The sequence below is a fragment of the Wolffia australiana genome, chromosome 5 (assembly GCF_029677425.1).
Source record: "Wolffia australiana isolate 7733 chromosome 5, ASM2967742v1".
In the NCBI taxonomy this organism is placed as follows: Eukaryota; Viridiplantae; Streptophyta; class Magnoliopsida; order Alismatales; family Araceae; genus Wolffia; species Wolffia australiana.
In genome coordinates, this window is record NC_135839.1 from 6,167,101 (window position 1) to 6,185,636 (window position 18,536).

The 18,536-nt window shown below is 41.2% G+C and overlaps 2 protein-coding genes across 4 annotated transcripts; both read left to right on the top strand.

The window, feature by feature from the left end:
- The first annotated feature begins 430 nt into the window (after positions 1 to 430).
- LOC144702879 (paired amphipathic helix protein Sin3-like 4) lies at positions 431 to 5,566 on the top strand. 2 transcript variants are annotated; one of them, XM_078574882.1, is made up of 15 exons: positions 431 to 558; positions 813 to 888; positions 961 to 990; positions 1,073 to 1,317; positions 1,402 to 1,556; positions 1,628 to 1,755; positions 1,830 to 2,084; positions 2,159 to 2,748; positions 3,200 to 3,712; positions 3,788 to 3,894; positions 3,970 to 4,108; positions 4,197 to 4,349; positions 4,429 to 4,592; positions 5,053 to 5,164; positions 5,236 to 5,566. In XM_078574882.1, the coding sequence occupies exons 2-15, from the start codon at positions 846 to 848 to the stop codon at positions 5,350 to 5,352; spliced, it is 2,751 nt and encodes a 916-aa protein (XP_078431008.1). In that variant the 5' UTR covers positions 431 to 558; positions 813 to 845; the 3' UTR covers positions 5,353 to 5,566. The 2 variants fall into 2 exon arrangements, with proteins under 2 accessions (XP_078431008.1, XP_078431009.1); XM_078574883.1 differs by lacking the exons at positions 431 to 558; positions 813 to 888; positions 961 to 990; ... (3 more) ...; positions 1,830 to 2,084; positions 2,159 to 2,748 and having other exon boundaries at positions 3,571 to 3,706.
- A 3,026-nt stretch (positions 5,567 to 8,592) lies between these two features.
- On the top strand, positions 8,593 to 11,715 carry LOC144703213 (putative isoprenylcysteine alpha-carbonyl methylesterase ICMEL2). Of its 2 annotated transcripts, none has more exons than XM_078575332.1 (11): positions 8,593 to 8,921; positions 9,554 to 9,630; positions 9,779 to 9,848; positions 9,942 to 10,022; positions 10,103 to 10,177; positions 10,266 to 10,367; positions 10,461 to 10,601; positions 10,845 to 10,910; positions 11,000 to 11,109; positions 11,282 to 11,372; positions 11,466 to 11,605. In XM_078575332.1, exons 1-10 carry the CDS (start codon positions 8,614 to 8,616, stop codon positions 11,329 to 11,331), a joined length of 1,080 nt encoding a protein of 359 aa, XP_078431458.1. In that variant the 5' UTR covers positions 8,593 to 8,613; the 3' UTR covers positions 11,332 to 11,372; positions 11,466 to 11,605. The 2 variants fall into 2 exon arrangements, with proteins under 2 accessions (XP_078431458.1, XP_078431457.1); XM_078575331.1 differs by having other exon boundaries at positions 8,594 to 8,921; positions 11,000 to 11,143; positions 11,466 to 11,715.
- The last annotated feature ends 6,821 nt before the right edge of the window (positions 11,716 to 18,536 follow it).

Genomic DNA, 18,536 nt, shown 5'->3' on the forward strand with positions numbered 1-18,536 from the left:
GCTGACCGCGACGTCAGTGTGGACCGCCCAGAGCAAGAGCATGACAAGCACAGAAAGCGTTCTGAGAAGGAAAGAAAGGATGAGAGGGAAAGAAGAGAGCGTGAACGGGATGACAAGGATTTGGAGCATGATATCAGGGAGACGGAGAATGCCCACCGAAAGAGGAAGTCCTCACGGAGGGTTGATGATTCAGCAGCAGATGTTCCTCATCTTGCCGTCGAGGGCGGTGAGAATTTAGGAGCTTACTCCTTGACAGCTTCTTCCTATGATGACAAGAACACCCTTAAGAGTAAGAACTGTGCATTTGAGGGACTTGTGAAATTAATAGATTTGAGATGGGACTCTTCATTAAGTGTCTCATTCTTCTTTATGATTATAATTCTCGTTTGGGGATTGTGTTAACGAAGTTTACTGTATTTTTCAGCTGTGTACACCCAGGAATTCAATTTCTGTGAGAGGGTCAAAGATAAGCTTAACGCTGATACGTACCAGGAGTTTTTGAAGTGCCTCAACATTTACAGCAAAGAAATCATTAGCAGAACTGAATTGAAAAACTTGGTAAGATTGCATCTTTGATTTATAGTTTTTGTGCCTTGAGGCTCTTCAGTTTCTTTCTCTGATTCTCAATCTGTCTAGGGTTCTGCTCGTTAATTATTTCTTTTTTTTCTTGATTTCTCTGCATCATTACAGATTTTTTCTATTTCCATGAAACCTGGCTGTTTGTTCTTCTTCGCACACAAAATCTCCTTTTTTTCAATTTCTGGAAATTTCATATGCACATATGTTCAATAACTATTACTTGCTGCTCTCAGGTTGTTGATATTCTTGGGAAGTATCCCGATCTCATGGAAGGATTCAACGAATTTCTGTTGCACTGTGAGAATATCGGTAAAGTTATCTGGACGTTTCTTTTCTCAGACGTGGGCAACGTAATTTTTAACATTTTTTCTCTACATGCAGATGGATTTCTCGCTGGAGTTTTCAGTAAAAGTATGTGGCATTTCAATATCTTTAGATTATTTAAATATGACGGCACTGGGTTTTGCATTAAAATTTTCCATTTGCAATGAAGGACATACGGCAAAGCCTGTCAAGGTTGAGGACAAAGACAGGGAAAGGGAGCGTGAAGCTGAGAGAGAGAAAGATAGAGATCAGGAGAGAGAAAGAGAAAAAGACCGGGAGAGACCAAAAGACTCTGCCGTTCATAAGACTCCTTCAATTGTAAAGGATAAGTACAACTGGGCCAAACCCATCTCAGAGCTAGATCTCTCAGCTTGTGAACGTTGCACCCCGAGTTACCGTCTCCTCCCCAAGAGCGTAATGCAAATTTTTTTTTAAATCCCTTCTCGTTCCATTTTGTTAATTTTGTTTCATCTCCAACCTAAATTCTTGTTCGTGCAGTACCCGAGTCCCAAAGCCAGTAACAGGACTGAGCTTGGGGCATCTGTGCTTAATGATTTTTGGGTCTCAGTTACCTCTGGTAGCGAGGACTACTCTTTTAAGCACATGCGGAAGAACCAGTACGAGGAGAGCCTCTTCAGATGTGAAGATGACAGGTAGAATTCTTATTTTATAAAAAAAATTGAATTCATTTTAAAACTTTGGCTCCTGGATTTTTGATCCTCAGGTTTGAGCTCGACATGCTACTGGAGTCAGTGAATGTGACCACCAGGCAGGTAGAGGACCTGCTGAAGGCGATGCATGATAACACAATAAAAGTAGAAAGTCAGATTCGCATTGAAGACCACCTCACACGTGAGACCGCAAAACATAAATATTTGTGCTTTGCCCTTATTAATTCTTATCAATATTATTTTTGGCCTATACAGCTCTGAATCTGAGATGCATAGAACGCTTATACGGTGACCACGGGCTGGACGTTATGGACATTTTGCGGAAAAACCCCGGTCTTGCACTTCCTGTCATTTTAACCCGTTTGAAGCAGAAGCAGGAGGAGTGGTCCAGATGCCGGGCAGACTTCAACAAAGTCTGGGCGGAAATTTATGCAAAAAATTACCACAAATCTCTTGATCACCGGAGTTTCTACTTCAAACAACAGGACACAAAGAACCTCAGCACAAAAGGTATTTCTGCCCTTTTCACGTAATTTCTTATCTTATCCCCAACTAACTACTCACTATTCCTGCTTATTTTGCAGCATTATTAGCTGAGATCAAAGAAACAAATGAGAAGAAACGGAAAGAGGATGACGCGCTCTTTGCCATTGCAGCGGGGAACCGACGACGAATTGCGCCAGACATGGAATTTGGGTATTCGGATCCAGATCTCCACGAGAACTTATACCAGATCATCAAGTATTCTTGTGGGGAGATCTGCTCGTCTTCCGATCAGATGGACAAGGTTTTGCGTGTCTGGACCTCCTTCGTGGAGCCCATCCTCGGCATCCCGCCCAGGCCCCAAGAACCTGAAGACACTGAAGAAGCCGTCAAACCCAAGCATGTTTCCAGTAAGAGCAACAACAACACAAAGTCACAAGATGGGCCCCGAAGCCCACGTCCCGAAGCCCATCCTGCAATGTTGAACGCCAACGAGAGCAAACAGGCTGAAGAATCAAGCTCTTATAGGGTACAACACTCGGCCAATGGAGATGCAGCTGAGAAAGAAGATCTGCATCAGACAGTCGATGAGACGTCAGGAGCTGCAATCCTGACGGCTACTGCTGAAAGAGTCACCGACAATGGATCAACCGCCATTAGACTTGGCCATGATGCAGTGCATTCTTCGGAGGTATGTCCGAAATAATCATTGGCATTCAAAAAGCCTGTCATCATCATCATTTCTTTTTCAAAAAAAAATCTGTCATCACCATCATCTGCAGCTTTAATGGTGTTGGCGATCATGTCATCACCATCCGCAGCTTTAATGATGCATGATGATGACGATTTCATCATTCTCTCTTATCATCTGAGCAAGGTTAACAATGGTTGACATTTGCCATCTTCAGAATAAAGATGGCAATCGTCAACCATTTGCATTACGCTGGCAATCATAATATGAGATGACAATGATGGCAATCATAATATGGCAATCATAATATGAGATGACAATGATGAAAATGTTGTCATCTTCATCGCATCCTGGTGAGGATGATAGATGGGGATGATGAGTTCTGGTAGTCTAAAATTGGTTGCATTTTGCTCGATTCTTTATAACCTTAAATGTTTTTTTCCTTCTCCAGGGCCTGGGGGCGGCGACGAATGGCGGGTACCATGACAAGTACAAGGGCGAGAGAGAGGAGGGGGAGCTGTCACCCAATGGGGGGGACTTTGAGGAGGACAACTTTGTGGACTTCCAAGGTGTGGTGGCGGCGGAAGCCAGCCCTACAAATCCAAAGTCCAGGGACGACGAGGACGAGGAAAGTGCACACCGGTCCTCGGAGGACAGTGAGAATGCATCGGAAGCCGGGGAGGTCTCCGGCACCGAATCCGGCGAGGAGTGCTCCCACGAGGAAGAGGACGAGGCCGACCACGACGGGAAGGCAGAGAGTGAAGGGGAAGCAGAAGGTATGGCAGATGGCCATGACGACGGGGACGGCACTTGCCTTCCCTTCTCAGACTGCCTCTCCCACTCTGTCAAACCCCTCGCCAAGCACGTGCCCTCCGCACTTCTACTCGCCGCAGACGATAACGGGTCCCGGATCTTCTATGGCAATGACTCCTTCTACCTCCTCTTCAGGCTCCACCAAGTAGGGGCAAGTTTTCCTGCAGTCCACCCATCATCTTTTTAATTCACCCGTAATTCATTATTCGTCCTGGTGTCTTGGCAGACTCTGTACGAGAGAATTCTCTCGGCCAAGATGAACTCCTCTTCCTCGGAGAAGAAGTGGAAGTCGTCGTCCAAGGACCCCGCCGTCTCGCCCAACCAATACGCCAAGTAAATAATATTTATTACCTTTGGTTTTCCCTGTTTTTTTTTGTGTATGGTCTTGTAATAACTTCGGTCTCTCAGGTTTATGGCGGCCCTCTACAATCTCCTGGACGGTTCTTCAGACAACGCCAAATTTGAGGATGACTGCCGGGCGATCATCGGCACCCAGTCCTATGTCCTCTTCACCCTCGACAAGCTCATCTACAAAGTTGTCAAACAGGTATATATATTGATAAATTAACCCCCAACCCCAAATTTTTATGCCAAAGTCCTTGGAATAAATTATTGTTCCGACTTGGAATCGGCAGCTTCAGGCCATTGCGTCGGATGAGACTGACAGCAAGCTTCTCCAGCTCTACTCCTACGAGAGATCGCGGCGGCCTGGGCAGTTTGTTGATTTAGTCTACTATGAGAATGCCCGTATCCTCCTCCACGATGAGAGCATCTACCGATTCGAATGCGTGCGTTTTATTTAATTATTATTCATTTTTGAAATAATTTAATGTCATCTTTTATATCTTATTGTTTATTTTGCGGCAGTCGGTGGCACCAAGCCGGCTCTCAATCCACCTGATGGAGCAAGGGCACGAGAAGGCTGAGGTCCCCGCCGTCTCCATCGACTTGAACTTTGCCTCCTACCTGTACAACGACTTCCTCTCTGTCGTCCCACACAGGAAGGACCCCCATAACGTCTTCCTCGTAAGGTAATTATTTAATTTATATGTTCTTTCAAAAACAATTATATAATTTATATTGGACCCCCATAACGTCTTCCTCGTAAGGTAATCATATAATTTATATGTTCTTTCAAAAAAGAATTATATAATTTATATAGGACCCCCATAACGTCTTCCTCGTAAGGTAATTATATAATTTATATGTTCTTTCAAAAAAGAATTATATAATTTATATAGGACCCCCATAACGTCTTCCTCGTAAGGTAATTATATAATTTATATGGAATCTCCAAAAACTGCTGTTACAAAGGCTTGTGGACGGATGATGGTCCACCATCCGTCCCGTCCCTTGCCGTCATCAGTCCTAACCTCAGAATGGAATCAGGTTGAAAGCCTTCGTATTTTCTGACAGATGACGGATGACTGACCAAACGGCCATTCCGTCCCGTTCAATCTGTCCCATTTTAATAATGTCGGGGTGCCGCAGGAACAAGAGGAAACGGATCAACGGCGACGAGGACTCGCCGTCGTGCAAGGCACTGGAAGGGATTCTGGTGGTCAACGGACTAGAGTGCAAGATATCCTGCGCCACCTCCAAAGTTTGTTTATCTTTGCCTTGACCGTTGACTTTCCCGGTCAACCTCGCTGACTTGGAGGGTTTACCTGCCAGGTGTCTTACGTGCTCGACACGGAGGACCTCTTCTGCCGCAAGAAGCGGAGCATCGTCTCGAACTCCGACGACTCGACCAAAGTCCAGCGTTTTCACCGCTTCCTGGCCAGCGCCTGACGGTGAGGACTCTCTTTTCAACCTCGCTTTCTCTCTCTATCTCTTGTCATGCTTTTGAAAGGACAATGACCTCCCCCAAGTTGCTTTCCATACTTTAATTTCTCTCTTTCCTGCCTGAGCTGGCGTGGCCGTGCGGCGGGGTATCGGCATGTAAATATGTAAGACAAGTGCTGGTGCCTTATTTACTCCTTCCCCATTGTTTTTTTTTCTTGCATTCTTTTCCATCTTTTATGAAAGTTTATTGTAGTGTTTGCCGTCGTACCAGATGAGGACGAACCGTCATTGTGTGGGATCGAATTTGATGGATCAAAACTGAATTTGATTTGATCTGATCGAATTTCTCGATGGAACACTGAGATCAAATCAAGACTGATGTTGAGATTTGATTGATTTGATTTCAATAATCGTAGCCCATCGAATGGTTAATTGAACTGTTCGATTAAGTTCGAACAGTTAAAAAAATGGCTGAATATGATTAAATGCATGATGTAAATCGGGTGGAATAAAGTGCTACCATACTTAAATCTCCATATTTTATGAGAGAAATGTGATTCACTGGTACTGAAGTGCTACATCGACGAGGATGATGTCTCCTGGCAGGTCTGATGGGCTTTCTGGTTTATCACCTCTATCAGTTCTTGTAAATATAGTGTTTATTTGGATTCTCTGTCAAGAAACACTGCCGTTCACTTCCGGACGTTTCGCCTTCTTCGTTGATTGTTTGTTGCGAACTCGGAAGGGGCTTTTGATTTAATGTAGGTGTGTTCACAATGATGTTGTGTGGTTTCATCATTCTCTTTACAGCATCAAACTAAAATTTTATCTTCGCAGCCGACATCATTTCCTCTTAATTCCTCAAACGCCAGTTATAGTGATTGCGAATCTTCGTTGTTTTCTTCTCCAGTGCATCATATTCCATGCCTAAAACTACAAAAAAACCCATCAACTAATCGGAAGTTATCTTATGTGTGTGAGAGAGGTTAACATATTTTATTATATGTACAGTTTATTTATTATACATATTTTATTTATTCTTTCAATCAAACAATTTGTCCAATCCGCTTTGAATCGGATTGAATTGGCCTGGGTTATTTGATTCAAACATTGGACAGGATGGATCTGGGCGACTGAGGATCAGACTGGATCAGTCCAATGCTCGATCTGATCTAACATTTGATTGATCAGATAAAATCCCTAATCCCTAGAAATTATGAAGTCGTCACAGCTGCTCAGGCAGTGGACTATGATGATAGCATGATTTGGATTAAGATGCATTTCATTTTCCTCAAAGATTAGTTATTGAAAGAATTGGGAACTAAAGATTGAATATGATAGACAATGGTATTTTTGGTCAGGATGGCTAGAAGAGAAAGCCACCAGCCAACGGAATATTTTTACAACAATAATTACAACTGCACAATTAAAGTAGATTTAGTCTGGCTGACTAATTAGATCCGGCCATTGGGCCTGATAATCTTGTAATAATAGATAATGGATTTGCTGATCTCATCTTATCCTTGAGCGTTACTGAGTAGGGTCTGGTCCGAGTTTTTAGCAAAGACTTATATTTTACCTGAACTTTGGTACTGTTCTGGTTTGTTCTTATTTGGTCCTGCTCTGGTCCAGACCCTTCCCCGTCTGGTCAGGTTGACTAGTCAATGTAAAAGTCAAAAGTATATCAAATTTATGGTCTTGATTATGTTAAATATACTCCACATCAAGAGGGTCCCTTGGATGGTCAAATATATGCTGGCTACTCTGAGCTCACTAGAAACCTCTCTGACCAGTTGGATTTGATATTTTGAGAATTTTATAAAAAAGTAATTAAGTATTTAATAATATACATCCAGTTCCAGTCCGGTGTGTCCCTTTGGACCTAAACCTCTTGGACATACCAGCCCACCGTCAAATGGAGGACCTACGGTTCTACTTCAGTCCAGTCAAACCGGTCATCGGTCCTAAATGTCTAACCCCAACAGCAAGGCCTCCAATCTGTTCAGGTTTCAGCATAAACGTGACACCTACGCACTTAGGCTTTCGCATTCCAAGGTCAGAAAGGATGATGGTGATGGCGGGTCCCTTTGGTCCGAAATGTCCAACCCTAACTGCGAGGCCTCCAATCTGGTTGGGTTTACGCATTAAAGTGACACCTACGCACTTAGGCTTTCGCATTCCGAGGTCAGGAAGGATGATGGTGATGCCGGGTGTCCTCGGTTCTAAATGTCCAACCGTAACGGCGAGGCCTCCGATCTGTTTGGGTTTACGCATTAAAGTGACACCTACGCACTTAGGCTTTCGCATTCCGAGGTCAGGAAGGATGATGGTGATGTCGGGTGTCCTCGGTTCTAAATGTCCAACCGTAACGGCGAGGCCTCCGATCTGTTTGGGTTGCTGCAGAAACGCGAAACCTACGCAAGTAGGCTTTCGCGTTCTGACGTCAGGTCGAATGACAGTGATGCCGGGTCCCCTTGGTCCTTAATACAGTTCTGGATCATCCTGGACGTGGATGAAGGATGGGACAGGACGAATTTTGTCCTGTCTGACGTCTGGATGTAGTGTAGAGATGAAGGACGGGACAAAATTTTCGTCAGACGGTACGAAAATTGTCCCGTCCAGTCCTCACGGGACGAATTTTTGCCTCGTCGGGGGAAAAAAGGTCCCCCTCGTCCTAGATGGAAAAAAACCTGTTATATATATTTAATATATTAATGTAGATTTTTCTAAGTTTTTTAGGGAAATACAGAGGAGAGAGAATGCAAAGGGACATATGTACAATTATTTCTGAGCGGCGTCAGTTTGCGCACGCATAAAAATACAGGGACTCTGATGCAAATTGTCATAGTGAGGCCATGTGGCTATATGTCAACCATCAGATGTGGATACGGCGGTTTTTTGTCCAGATTTGTCCATCCATCGTCCGAGACCTCTGGACGGACGGTTTTTTCATCCCACAAGATGAAAACCATCTCGTCCCATGGTCCCCAGCGCAAGTTTTCGTCCCAAATTTTGTCCAAACCCTTGGATGGGGTGATTTTTTCATCCCGGGACGAAAAAATAGTCCCGTCGGTGTCCCTGCACTTTAGTCCTAAAGATACAACCGTAACGGGGACACCTAAGCGTAGGCTTGCGCGTTCTGAGGTCAGACGGATGACGGTGACGCCATGTCGTCATCCGTCCTAGAGAAACCGCCTGTGATTGGTCCACGTCAGCCGGGGGAACCGTATAAATAGAAACGAACAAACGGCCTTCCTCTCTCTGGAGATGGCCATGCCGGTCGAAGCTGCGCTAATGGCGAAGTCTGCGGCGGCGACGGCGGCGATGGCGGCGGCGGAGGAGGAATTGGCGGCGTCGCCGTCGTCGTCTTCCGGTGAGGAGGCGGCGCTGCTCGGCGGTGGAGGAGCGTCGCAGAAGAGGCGGCGGAGGACGGCGACGGAGGCTTGCCAGGCTACTTCACTGTCCGCTCCGCCATCGCCGTCGCGGCGGCCGTCCTTCAGCCGCGATGTTGGGCATGCGGCTGCCGAGACGTTCTTGCTCTCCCATCTTGCCCTGACGCTCCTGCAATACCTTGGGTATGGATCCTGATCCTGATCTGTTTGTTTCGATTGTGTCGAAATGATGAATTGTGTCGAAATGGTGCGTGGTTTAGTTTTTGTGCTTTGGTTCGCGAAATCGGAGTGATTTTCGGCGCGCTGCATCGATTTGTTTAATCGTTCGGGACGGTTGAAGTTTGAATTACTGTACGAGGCCTGTTTGAACTTTTATTCTATCAGCTCCTGCAATACCTAGAGTATGGATCCTGATCCAGATCTTTTTGTTTCGATCGTGTCGAAATGATGCGTTGTTCAGTTTTTGTGCTTTGGTTCGCGAAAGTGGAGTGATTTTCGACGTGCTGCATCGAATTGTTTAATTCGAACCGGACTGGTCTGCTTTGAATTTTTATTCCATCAGTCGCATGCTGCATGGGTTGGTGAAAAAAAATTCGGGCGAGTCTCCATGGTTGCTCAATTCTCGCCTTGAAATCCAAGTCGACGAATTTACGTCAGAAAATTCGTCTTTTTTGAGTTCGATCGCTCTATCCTTTCGCATTATCTTTGCCTCTTTTATTCAATTTAAGAAATTTTACGAAGATTTCAGGAATTATTGTCATAAACCTTCGAAGATTTTCATGTTTAATCCGATGTTTAGTTGATCTGTTTTTCAGGGTCGGCTACAGATGGATCGCAAAATTTGTCGCTCTTGCTTGCTACGCAATACTGCTTCTCCCAGGATTCTTACAGAGTAGGTACCGTCCAGCTCATGACATTATTTATGTCTTTTATCCGTTTCATTTTATCTTTAATCGTACTTCTTTGCTGCCATAAAATTTCCCATTATTGCAATAAGTGAAAAATATATGCGCTGAGGGATTTCGATTTGGTTTATACAGTTGGCTATTATTATTTCTTCTCATCCCAGATACGGAGAAGTATAGTTTACGGGGAACAACCGAGAAACAGGTATAGATCATAAGGGAAGAAGCAAATAACAATCTGTTGAAATAAATAAAACTCAATGTGCCAACCTGATTGGGTGTGTAAATATTTTTTTAGGTTGGATTTATATCTACCAAAAAATTCGGAAGGGCAAAAACCAGTCGTCGCTTTTGTAACTGGTGGAGCATGGATAATTGGGTGAGAAGGAAATAATGACAACAATAATAAATCAAAATTCTAAGGTTTGATTTGATTAATCAATATTTTTTCCTCATTAGCTACAAAGCGTGGGGTTCTTTACTTGGAAAGCAGCTGGCAGAAAGGGACATAATAGTGGCATGCATTGATTACAGGTAATTTCTACTTTGGCTAAAGATGCTTATTCATTTTCCTATGTTTGCACCCTGGTACATTCTTGACTATTATTTTCCATAATATCAGAAATTTTCCTCAGGGAACCATTCGCGACATGGTTGAAGACGCGTCTCGAGGGATCTCATTTGTGTGCAATAATATTGCTGATTATGGAGGAGATCCGAATCGGTAAGAAAATCACTTGAACACTATGAACATGGATTAATGATGGTGCATTTTTTTTTGGGGAAACTAGAGTTTTCCTTTTTATTTTTCTTGTAGAGTTTACCTGATGGGGCAATCGGCCGGGGCCCACATTGCGGCATGCGCTCTACTTGCCCAGGCAAAGAAAGAATGCGGTGAGGGAGAGTACTCTGATTGGAGCATCTCACAGATAAAAGCCTACATGGGTATCTCCGGCGGGTAAATTATTTATTTATTTGAATTATCTTGTTTAACTAGAATTAAATCATCGTCAAAACTGTTTTATTTATGAATTCAATGTTAGCATCATTTCTAATTACCTGTGTTTGACCAATATATTTCTGACATTGGCATTAGAGGATATTTGACAAAGGAAAAATGCATACATTATTTGGTTGGTTAATTTTATCTCCGGACTCAAGTTTAAGTAACTAACATCTTCAATCAAATCATTCCACGCAGGTATAACATGCTGAGCTTGATTGATTACTTCCATGGACGTGGCCTGTACAAGTCACTATTCCTCAGGTGATTATCGTCGCCTCCAGTTTTGTGATCTTATAATCTAATGCAAAATATAAAACCAATACTTTGATGATATTTGGGTCATAATCCAGCATAATGGAGGGGGAACAATCGTTGCGCCGCTTCTCCCCCGAGCTCGCATTGCAGGATCTAAACCTCCAATACGCTGCTCGTCTCCTTCCCCGCGTCGTTCTCTTTCATGGTACTGGAGATTATTCCATCCCATCCCATGCCAGGTCCATCCATCTCATCTCCCCTCAAGAACATATTTTAAGTTTTATTTTATTGTTAAAAAATTTTAAGTTTTATTTTATTTTATCTAATTCGATATATAGAGGTGGAAAATACATTTTATTTTATTCATTGCGGTGCAGTGAAGCATTTGCCGATGCGCTTCGCCGGGCCGGAGTGGAAACCGATCTGATTCTTTACGAAGGAAGAACTCATACCGACCTTTTTATTCAGGTGAAAGATTCAATCTTCAGATAAAAATCCAAAATTTAGAATTATTTTAAGTTTCTCTCTCTAGATGGTTTTTGAATTCTGGGTGAGATGCAGGACCCAATGAGAGGAGGGAAGGACGAGCTGCTGAGAGATATACTTTGTATTATCCATGCTGGCGATCATATCGAGCTTGCAAGAGACGTCGCTGCCCCTCCCGGCCGCCGCCTCGTCCCTGAACTCATGATCCAGCTCGCTCGACGGGTCAGCCCATTCTGACCTCTCTCTATCTCTGTATATTTATCTATCCCATCATTCTCCATCCTACATCCATATTTAATCACATAAATCTCTTTATCTTCATTTCTAGGCCTGCGTATTTCTTCTGCTTATCTCACTATTTATCTATCTATATTTTAATTTTGATGCCGTTTCCGTTCTTATCTCAATCTCAATCTACATCTTTGTCTCTTGATAAGTCTGTCCCTATGCATATGATTCTCTCTATATAATTATATTTTTTATTCATATAATTATATTTATTTTCTATTTCTAGGTCCGTACATTTCTTTTGCTGCACTATCTCTATCTGTATCTTTAGGAATCAAAATCTTTGATTTTGTTGTTGCCTCCGTTCTTATCTCTATCTTTGTCTCTTCCTGGATTCCTTCTCTACCCATCTCCATATTTGTATCCATATCCACCTCCATCTCTATTTATGAATCTATCCCTCGCTGGGCATGCATTTCATCGTGGAGGAAACATCGTAATTTGGAATAGAATTTTCATATAATATATATATATTTCTGTTCTTGAGAGAGAGGGTTTTTGTTTCTGTTCGTAAACAAGTTGGACAAGAGGGGGTATCAACGGGCCCATCTCAGGATTTCCGATTTCATTAAAATATTACGTGGAAGTTTATATGATTATGTGGAGATTATTCTGGTTTTGGCTAAACCGGTGGGGGATCAAAGTTAGGTCACATATGCCATCGCTTTCTTGCGATAATCTCTTTTATCTCGCTCCGTTTCTGGAACTCTCTGTCCCTTTCTATAGCTCTCTCTCTCTATCTCTCTCTCTCTATCTCTCTCTCTTCTATAATTCTTTCTCTATCATTCTATAAATCTTTATCGCTCTCTTTCTATAATTCTTTTACTATCATTCTATAAATCTTTATCTCTTTGTATAATTATTTCTCTCTTTTTCTATGACTCTCGCACTCTCTCTTTCTATTACTCTCTCTCTTTTCTATAATTCTTTCTCTATCATTCTATAAATCTTTATCTTTCTCTTTGAATAACTATTTCTCTCTTTTTCTATGACTGTCGCTCTCTCTCTTTCTAGAACTTTCTCTCTCGCTTTCTCGAACTCTCTCTCTCTCTCTTTCTACAACGCTCTCTATTTATAACTCTTTCTCCCTTTCTAGAACTCTCTCTTTCTTTCTAAAATGCTCTCTCTCTCTCCCTATAATTCTCTCTTTCTTTCTAAAACGCTATCTTTCTTTCTCTCCCTCTTTCTAGAAATCTCACTTTCTTTCTTATACGCTATCTTTTCTCTCCCTCTCTCTCTCTCTTTCTAGAAATCTCACTTTTTTCTAAAGAACTATCTTTCTCTCTCTCTTTCTAGAAATCTCACTTTCTATCTAATACGCTATCTTTCTTTCCTCTCTCTCTCTCTCTCTAGAACTCTTACTTTCTAGAACTCTAACTTTCTTTCTAGAACTCTCCCTTTCTTTCTAAAATGCTATCTTTCTTTCTTTCTCTCTCTCTCTCTCTAGAACTCTCACTTTATTTCTTTTTTTTTGAACTATCTCTCACTTTATTTCTAAAACGCTAATTTTCTTTATCTCTCTTTCTACAACTGTCTCTCCATATATATAAACATTTCTCTCCATCTCTCTCTTCTCCTTTGGTAACAGGGTCTCATCTATAGCTCTCTCTCTCCATATATATGTATACATAAATTTCTCTCCATCTCTCTTCTCCTTCGGTTACTATCTCTTTATATATCTCTCTCTCTCTATATATATTTATAACTTTCTCTCCATTTTTCTCTCTTCTCCTCTGGTTACAGGGTCAATCTTCCTTCTCTGTTCAGCTGATATCTCTCATCGATGTACTCTTTTTGTCTCACTAGACTGTCCGGTAGGTCCACTTGCATATCCAACAATAATAAAAGGCAGTAAAATCCCTCTCATCTCTAATTTCTCACTCTTTATGTAAATCACATAACACTCTGTCTCTGTCTCACACATAATCTGCTGGTCTCTGTCCTTTTCTTACATATCCCTCACGCATGTCTTGGCTCATATCTCTCTCTTGATCATTTCCACCCTTAAATCCTCCACATTAGACATAGTTGTTTAGTTCCTTATGTGCGAATTTGTGAAAATTGTTCTTTCTGTTCGGTTTTTCAATAAGAACAATATCAAATTCGAGTAGATCATCGCACAGGCCCGTGTGTGATTATATTGTTCGCTTTGTGCGAATTTTGTTCTAATTTTGCTCGAATGTGCGAATTTTGTTTGAATTTACGAATTTTGTTCATTTTTGCACAAAAAAAGGACAGAACAAAGAACAAAGCCCTGTGCAGTTCTTTTGTGCAAATTTTTTGTTTGTTTCAAACAAACAGAATAAAACAACCATGTCTACTCCACATATCTCTCTTTCTACCCCTTTTTAGTGAGTGAAGAATAGCTAGGCATCTATCCTTTGTTAGTCTCTCTCTCTCTGTCATCTCTCTCTCTCTCTCTCTCTCATTTCTCTACTTTTGGTAAGGGTTTTGACTAATGGTATCTATAATTTGTCTCCATTATACTCATCCTCAGCATCCATCATCCAAAAAAAAGGAAAATGACGCCGACTCTGACAATGCAACAAATAAAGCTAATGTGCAGAGTAACAACATAGAATGATGGAAAAACATTTGCATTGGGCTATACCAGGTTGACGATAAGGATAAGTATATTGTTATTCTTGAAGCTAAAGATGACAATATCATTCATTTTATGTAAAATGTTTATCAGAATGGCCTCTTTTATTAAGTCATTGAATTCAGTAATGAAAATAGAAAGTTCACACACATAATGGATGAGTGAAAAATATGTTATTGAGAGGAGATTGAGGGATTGAGAAAAAGATGAAAGAGAGAGGAATAGTTTTGTAGAGAGACTAGAGAGAGGTTTGATAAATATTAAAAAGAAAGGGAGGGAGGAAAAAGAGATAGTTATATTAAGGGGGAGTAGAGTGCATAAATTGGGAAATAGAATACAAAACACAAATGGAAGAAAAAGAGATGTAGGAAGGTTGAGAGAGAGAGTAAACATGAACTTAGAAGCAGAGAAAAGGGAGATGTAGAGTAAGTAGAAAGAGATGTATGAAGATACTGGAGACATAGGAAGCGATTTATATAGAGAGACTATATAGCGATTGAGAAAGAGAAGAGCAAATAGAGAAGAGAACGTGTGGAAGAAATGAGAGATAATTGAATAAAGATGGATGTCAGGAGTGGGCGGACGAGAAATTGAGAAAGAGATAATAGAGAGAAACATGAGATGGAGTAGGGAGAAAGAATGACGAATAGATGAGAGAGAAAGGAGGGACAGTAGGGAGAAAGAATGACAAATAGACGAGAGAGAGAAAGGAGGGAGAGTAAAGAGAAAGTCTGAGGAAGTGATAAGAGAGATAGTATAGGGAGAGAGATAGAGACTGTGTAAAGTAGAAAAAATTCAAAAATTCCCAAAATCCTCCTGGGGGAGGACATGGTTTTCTTCCAATAAAGATTACCCAATGCTGAAAAGATGTGACAAATGGATACGGGTTACCCTTTGGGCAAATATGAAGTTTTTTGGTTTTCTTGACAACCAGGTTTAATTCATTATTATTCTTGTGTGATGTTTATAATGAAAACCTGGAATATGTGCAATGACTTACTAAATTATTAGGTTATCATAATCCAAATATCACTATTCTATAAACATGTATTGTTCACGTTTATGTGTGATTAGTGCTTGAGATGAACATCAAACTATCACAAAAGAAAGGCATTTTAGGATCATCCTTATATCACAAATATGGGTGATCTTATGACCATATAAACACTAAGGATAAATGATAAGGCCTGTTTATGAAAGAGTTCATTGAATTGATATGTTGCTAGACCTAAATTCAACAAGTTGATTCATGTTATGATCGCACATATGATCTTTTGACCGGAGACGCCAACGCCATTGTAGATGGACTATTATACTTTGACTATGGGATATGAGCTTCTAAACAGGGGGATTCAAATAAGTCTTAGCTTGGATGTAACAAGAAGTTTATGAACTTGATGTAGATAAGCAAACTCATGAGCTTTCAATTGACATGATAATGTGATGGAGAAAAAGAAATATCAACCACAAGAGACTATAAATTCGGCAGTTTTAACAATGTAAAAAACTCTAGTCAATTGTCCATTTAATATCCCCCTCAATGAATCGAATCAGTTTTATGAAGATGTTAATATGATTTGTTGATTGCATGCAATGTTTTGACTGGTGATTGTTAGATGCTGAGGGCATCCAGCGGGTTTGCAGCATAACATAATATAGTTTGTGATTTGGATGTTCCATTGGTAGATGAGGCAACTCAAGGAGTATTCACTAGTTTTCAGAACATTGGCCATACCTAATATTTTAAAAGCATATTGGACTTGTGTAAGGTACACACTTGATGATTGACGAGGACGATTAATGCCCAGGAAGTGATGAGCTAGACCCAAAAGCCAAACAACAGAGGTGGTAATGAGAGGAGATAATGTTCGCTACACCTTGGGGGATCCCATCTGAGAATGAGAATGCCGTCCACAAACACAAGCGTATCAAGAAAAACTGTAGAGGTCAATTTAAAATAGATGGAGGGATCATTTTGAGAAACAGAGGACCCAAGAGAAATTAGACAAGAGCTTAGTCTATTAAATCAAGCTTCAAGAGGTTTTGACGCCACAAAGAGATTTGCAGAGGTGGTAGACGTGTGAAAGCAATGTTTGGGAGATAAAGCTAGGATGTTAACTATAATGTTTCATTTAGATCCCTATGAAAAAATAGTTGTAAAAGTTGAGCTAATGAATGTCCCATTTGTAGGATGCTGCGAGCTCCAAACGGATGCGAAAAGTTGTCATTTTGAGAACTGGACTAAATGTTTCATGGTATATGTACTGAAAGTTTGGCTGAAAACTTAAGTTGAGAGACATGCTTTGCAATGGTTGAGGGTTCCATCACTACTGAGATAAATATGGAAGATTTACTTGCAACCAATGAGTTTGGTATTCAGAGTGGGAACGAGATTGCATTCGTGATTATGTAACAGGGCATCATATTCAGATTGCATGGCTTGACAGTTCAGAGGATGCTGAAGGGCTTGTGAAGCAGACGAGGGTTTCGGAGGATGTTGAAGAGATGCAAGATGGCATGAAGGCATATGATGTTTTGGAGGTTTGTATATATGCAAGGCACATACCTAAAAGAAGGACCGATAATATCTGAGGCTGTGGAGGGTGGTGAGACTAGTGGAAATGGGTTTGGATTCGGAGGATTAGGGGTTAAGAGGTCAAGAAGAATTGTGACAGTTGGAGACGAGGCTGATGGAGAGTTGTCTCATGTAGTTTGAGAGAGAGAAAATGAGAATTCAAGTCAAGAGAATGTTGTTGTCCCTAGAATGATGGGAGAGTGAGGTAAAATCTAGGCTCTAGAGACATCATACATAATGTATTTAAAAGGGAATAGGGACACATCAAATGGCACGTCATGAGATATAAGCATATGAGATGGTAAACGCTATATCCCACGATGATATTTTGTTCAGAGCGTGAGTTCAATTGGGTGGCTGCGTATGCCCTGAGATTTGGGAAGCATATACAACTAATATTCTTTAAAAGGCCATAATTGGGTGATTGTGAGTACCTCATATGGAGACTTTTACAAGAGGTGTGTGGGCATAATGTGATGATGTGACAATGGTTCCTTTCAGCAGTGTCATTTTGCTGAGGGATGTGGGGGTAGGAGATACAATCCTAAATTCCTTGTGGGCACAGGTGTTTATACAATGAACAATATTTTCCGCTGTACTCTGATTGAAAGGCCTCTATTTTAGAGCTGGATTTATGAAACTTGATAAAGGTATCAAGAAGATCACTTTTCTTCTTGAGTGGGTAGAGCCATGTATACCTGTTCTACGCGTCAATAAGAAAGACATAATATGAAAAAACTACATGAGAGTGCATACGATGGGACAAAAATAAGTCAAAATAAATGAGTTTAAGCAGTTTTGAAAAGGTGTGAGATGGGACAAAAAAAGGATAGATGTTTCTCCATTGACACAACAAGAGGGACAAACATGGTGTCAAGGCATATCAGATAAAGGTACCCCAAAACGAGAAATGATAGTTATCAAAATACGGAAGCAAGGATGGTCAAGTTTATGATGCCTTGACGAGCAGCTTGTGCGCCCACATTGACTGCCGGAGGAGGTAGGTGGTAAAGCTTGTCACTTGTTTGGGCCTAGAGAAGCATTATCCTGGTCAATCAATCATTTAAAAAACAATGACGAGGTTCAAATTTTTCATACACATTGCTGTTTACAGTTGTCTAATGGATAGTATTTTTTTACAATGAACATTTAATATATTAGTTAAGACAAAGACATTGTATCTCTATACTAATTTGGTCATGCAGTTGGAGGAGATATGCAAACCTGATCTGTTGCCGACCAATCCTAGTTAGGGCTGATGATGGTAGATGATTCAGGCAGGAGAAGTGACATGATGAGTTGCACCACTATCAAGGTACCAATGTGGTGTAATCGGAGAAGAATGTATTCCAGGCAGGGATGCAGGTGTTGAGAGATTCAGATGTGGAGATGGCAGCCTGGTATTTGGATTATTGAATTTTGGATCCATTTGTCCTTGTCTTGGCAAATACCTATAATAGCAGATGTCAGCTTTGTGACCAATGCTCCAGCAGATTTGACATCTTGGACCAGTTCTATAATGTTGATCAAGTGTTGCTGAGGAACCATCATATCTATTCCCACCACTGGAGTGACTTCCTCTGCTTAGGCTGTCCTTTTGCGTAGTTTTAGTTCTAGTATGAGTCTGACTTACATCTTCTTCAAACATGAGCATACTTTCCTCAGACCGAAGCATATCAAT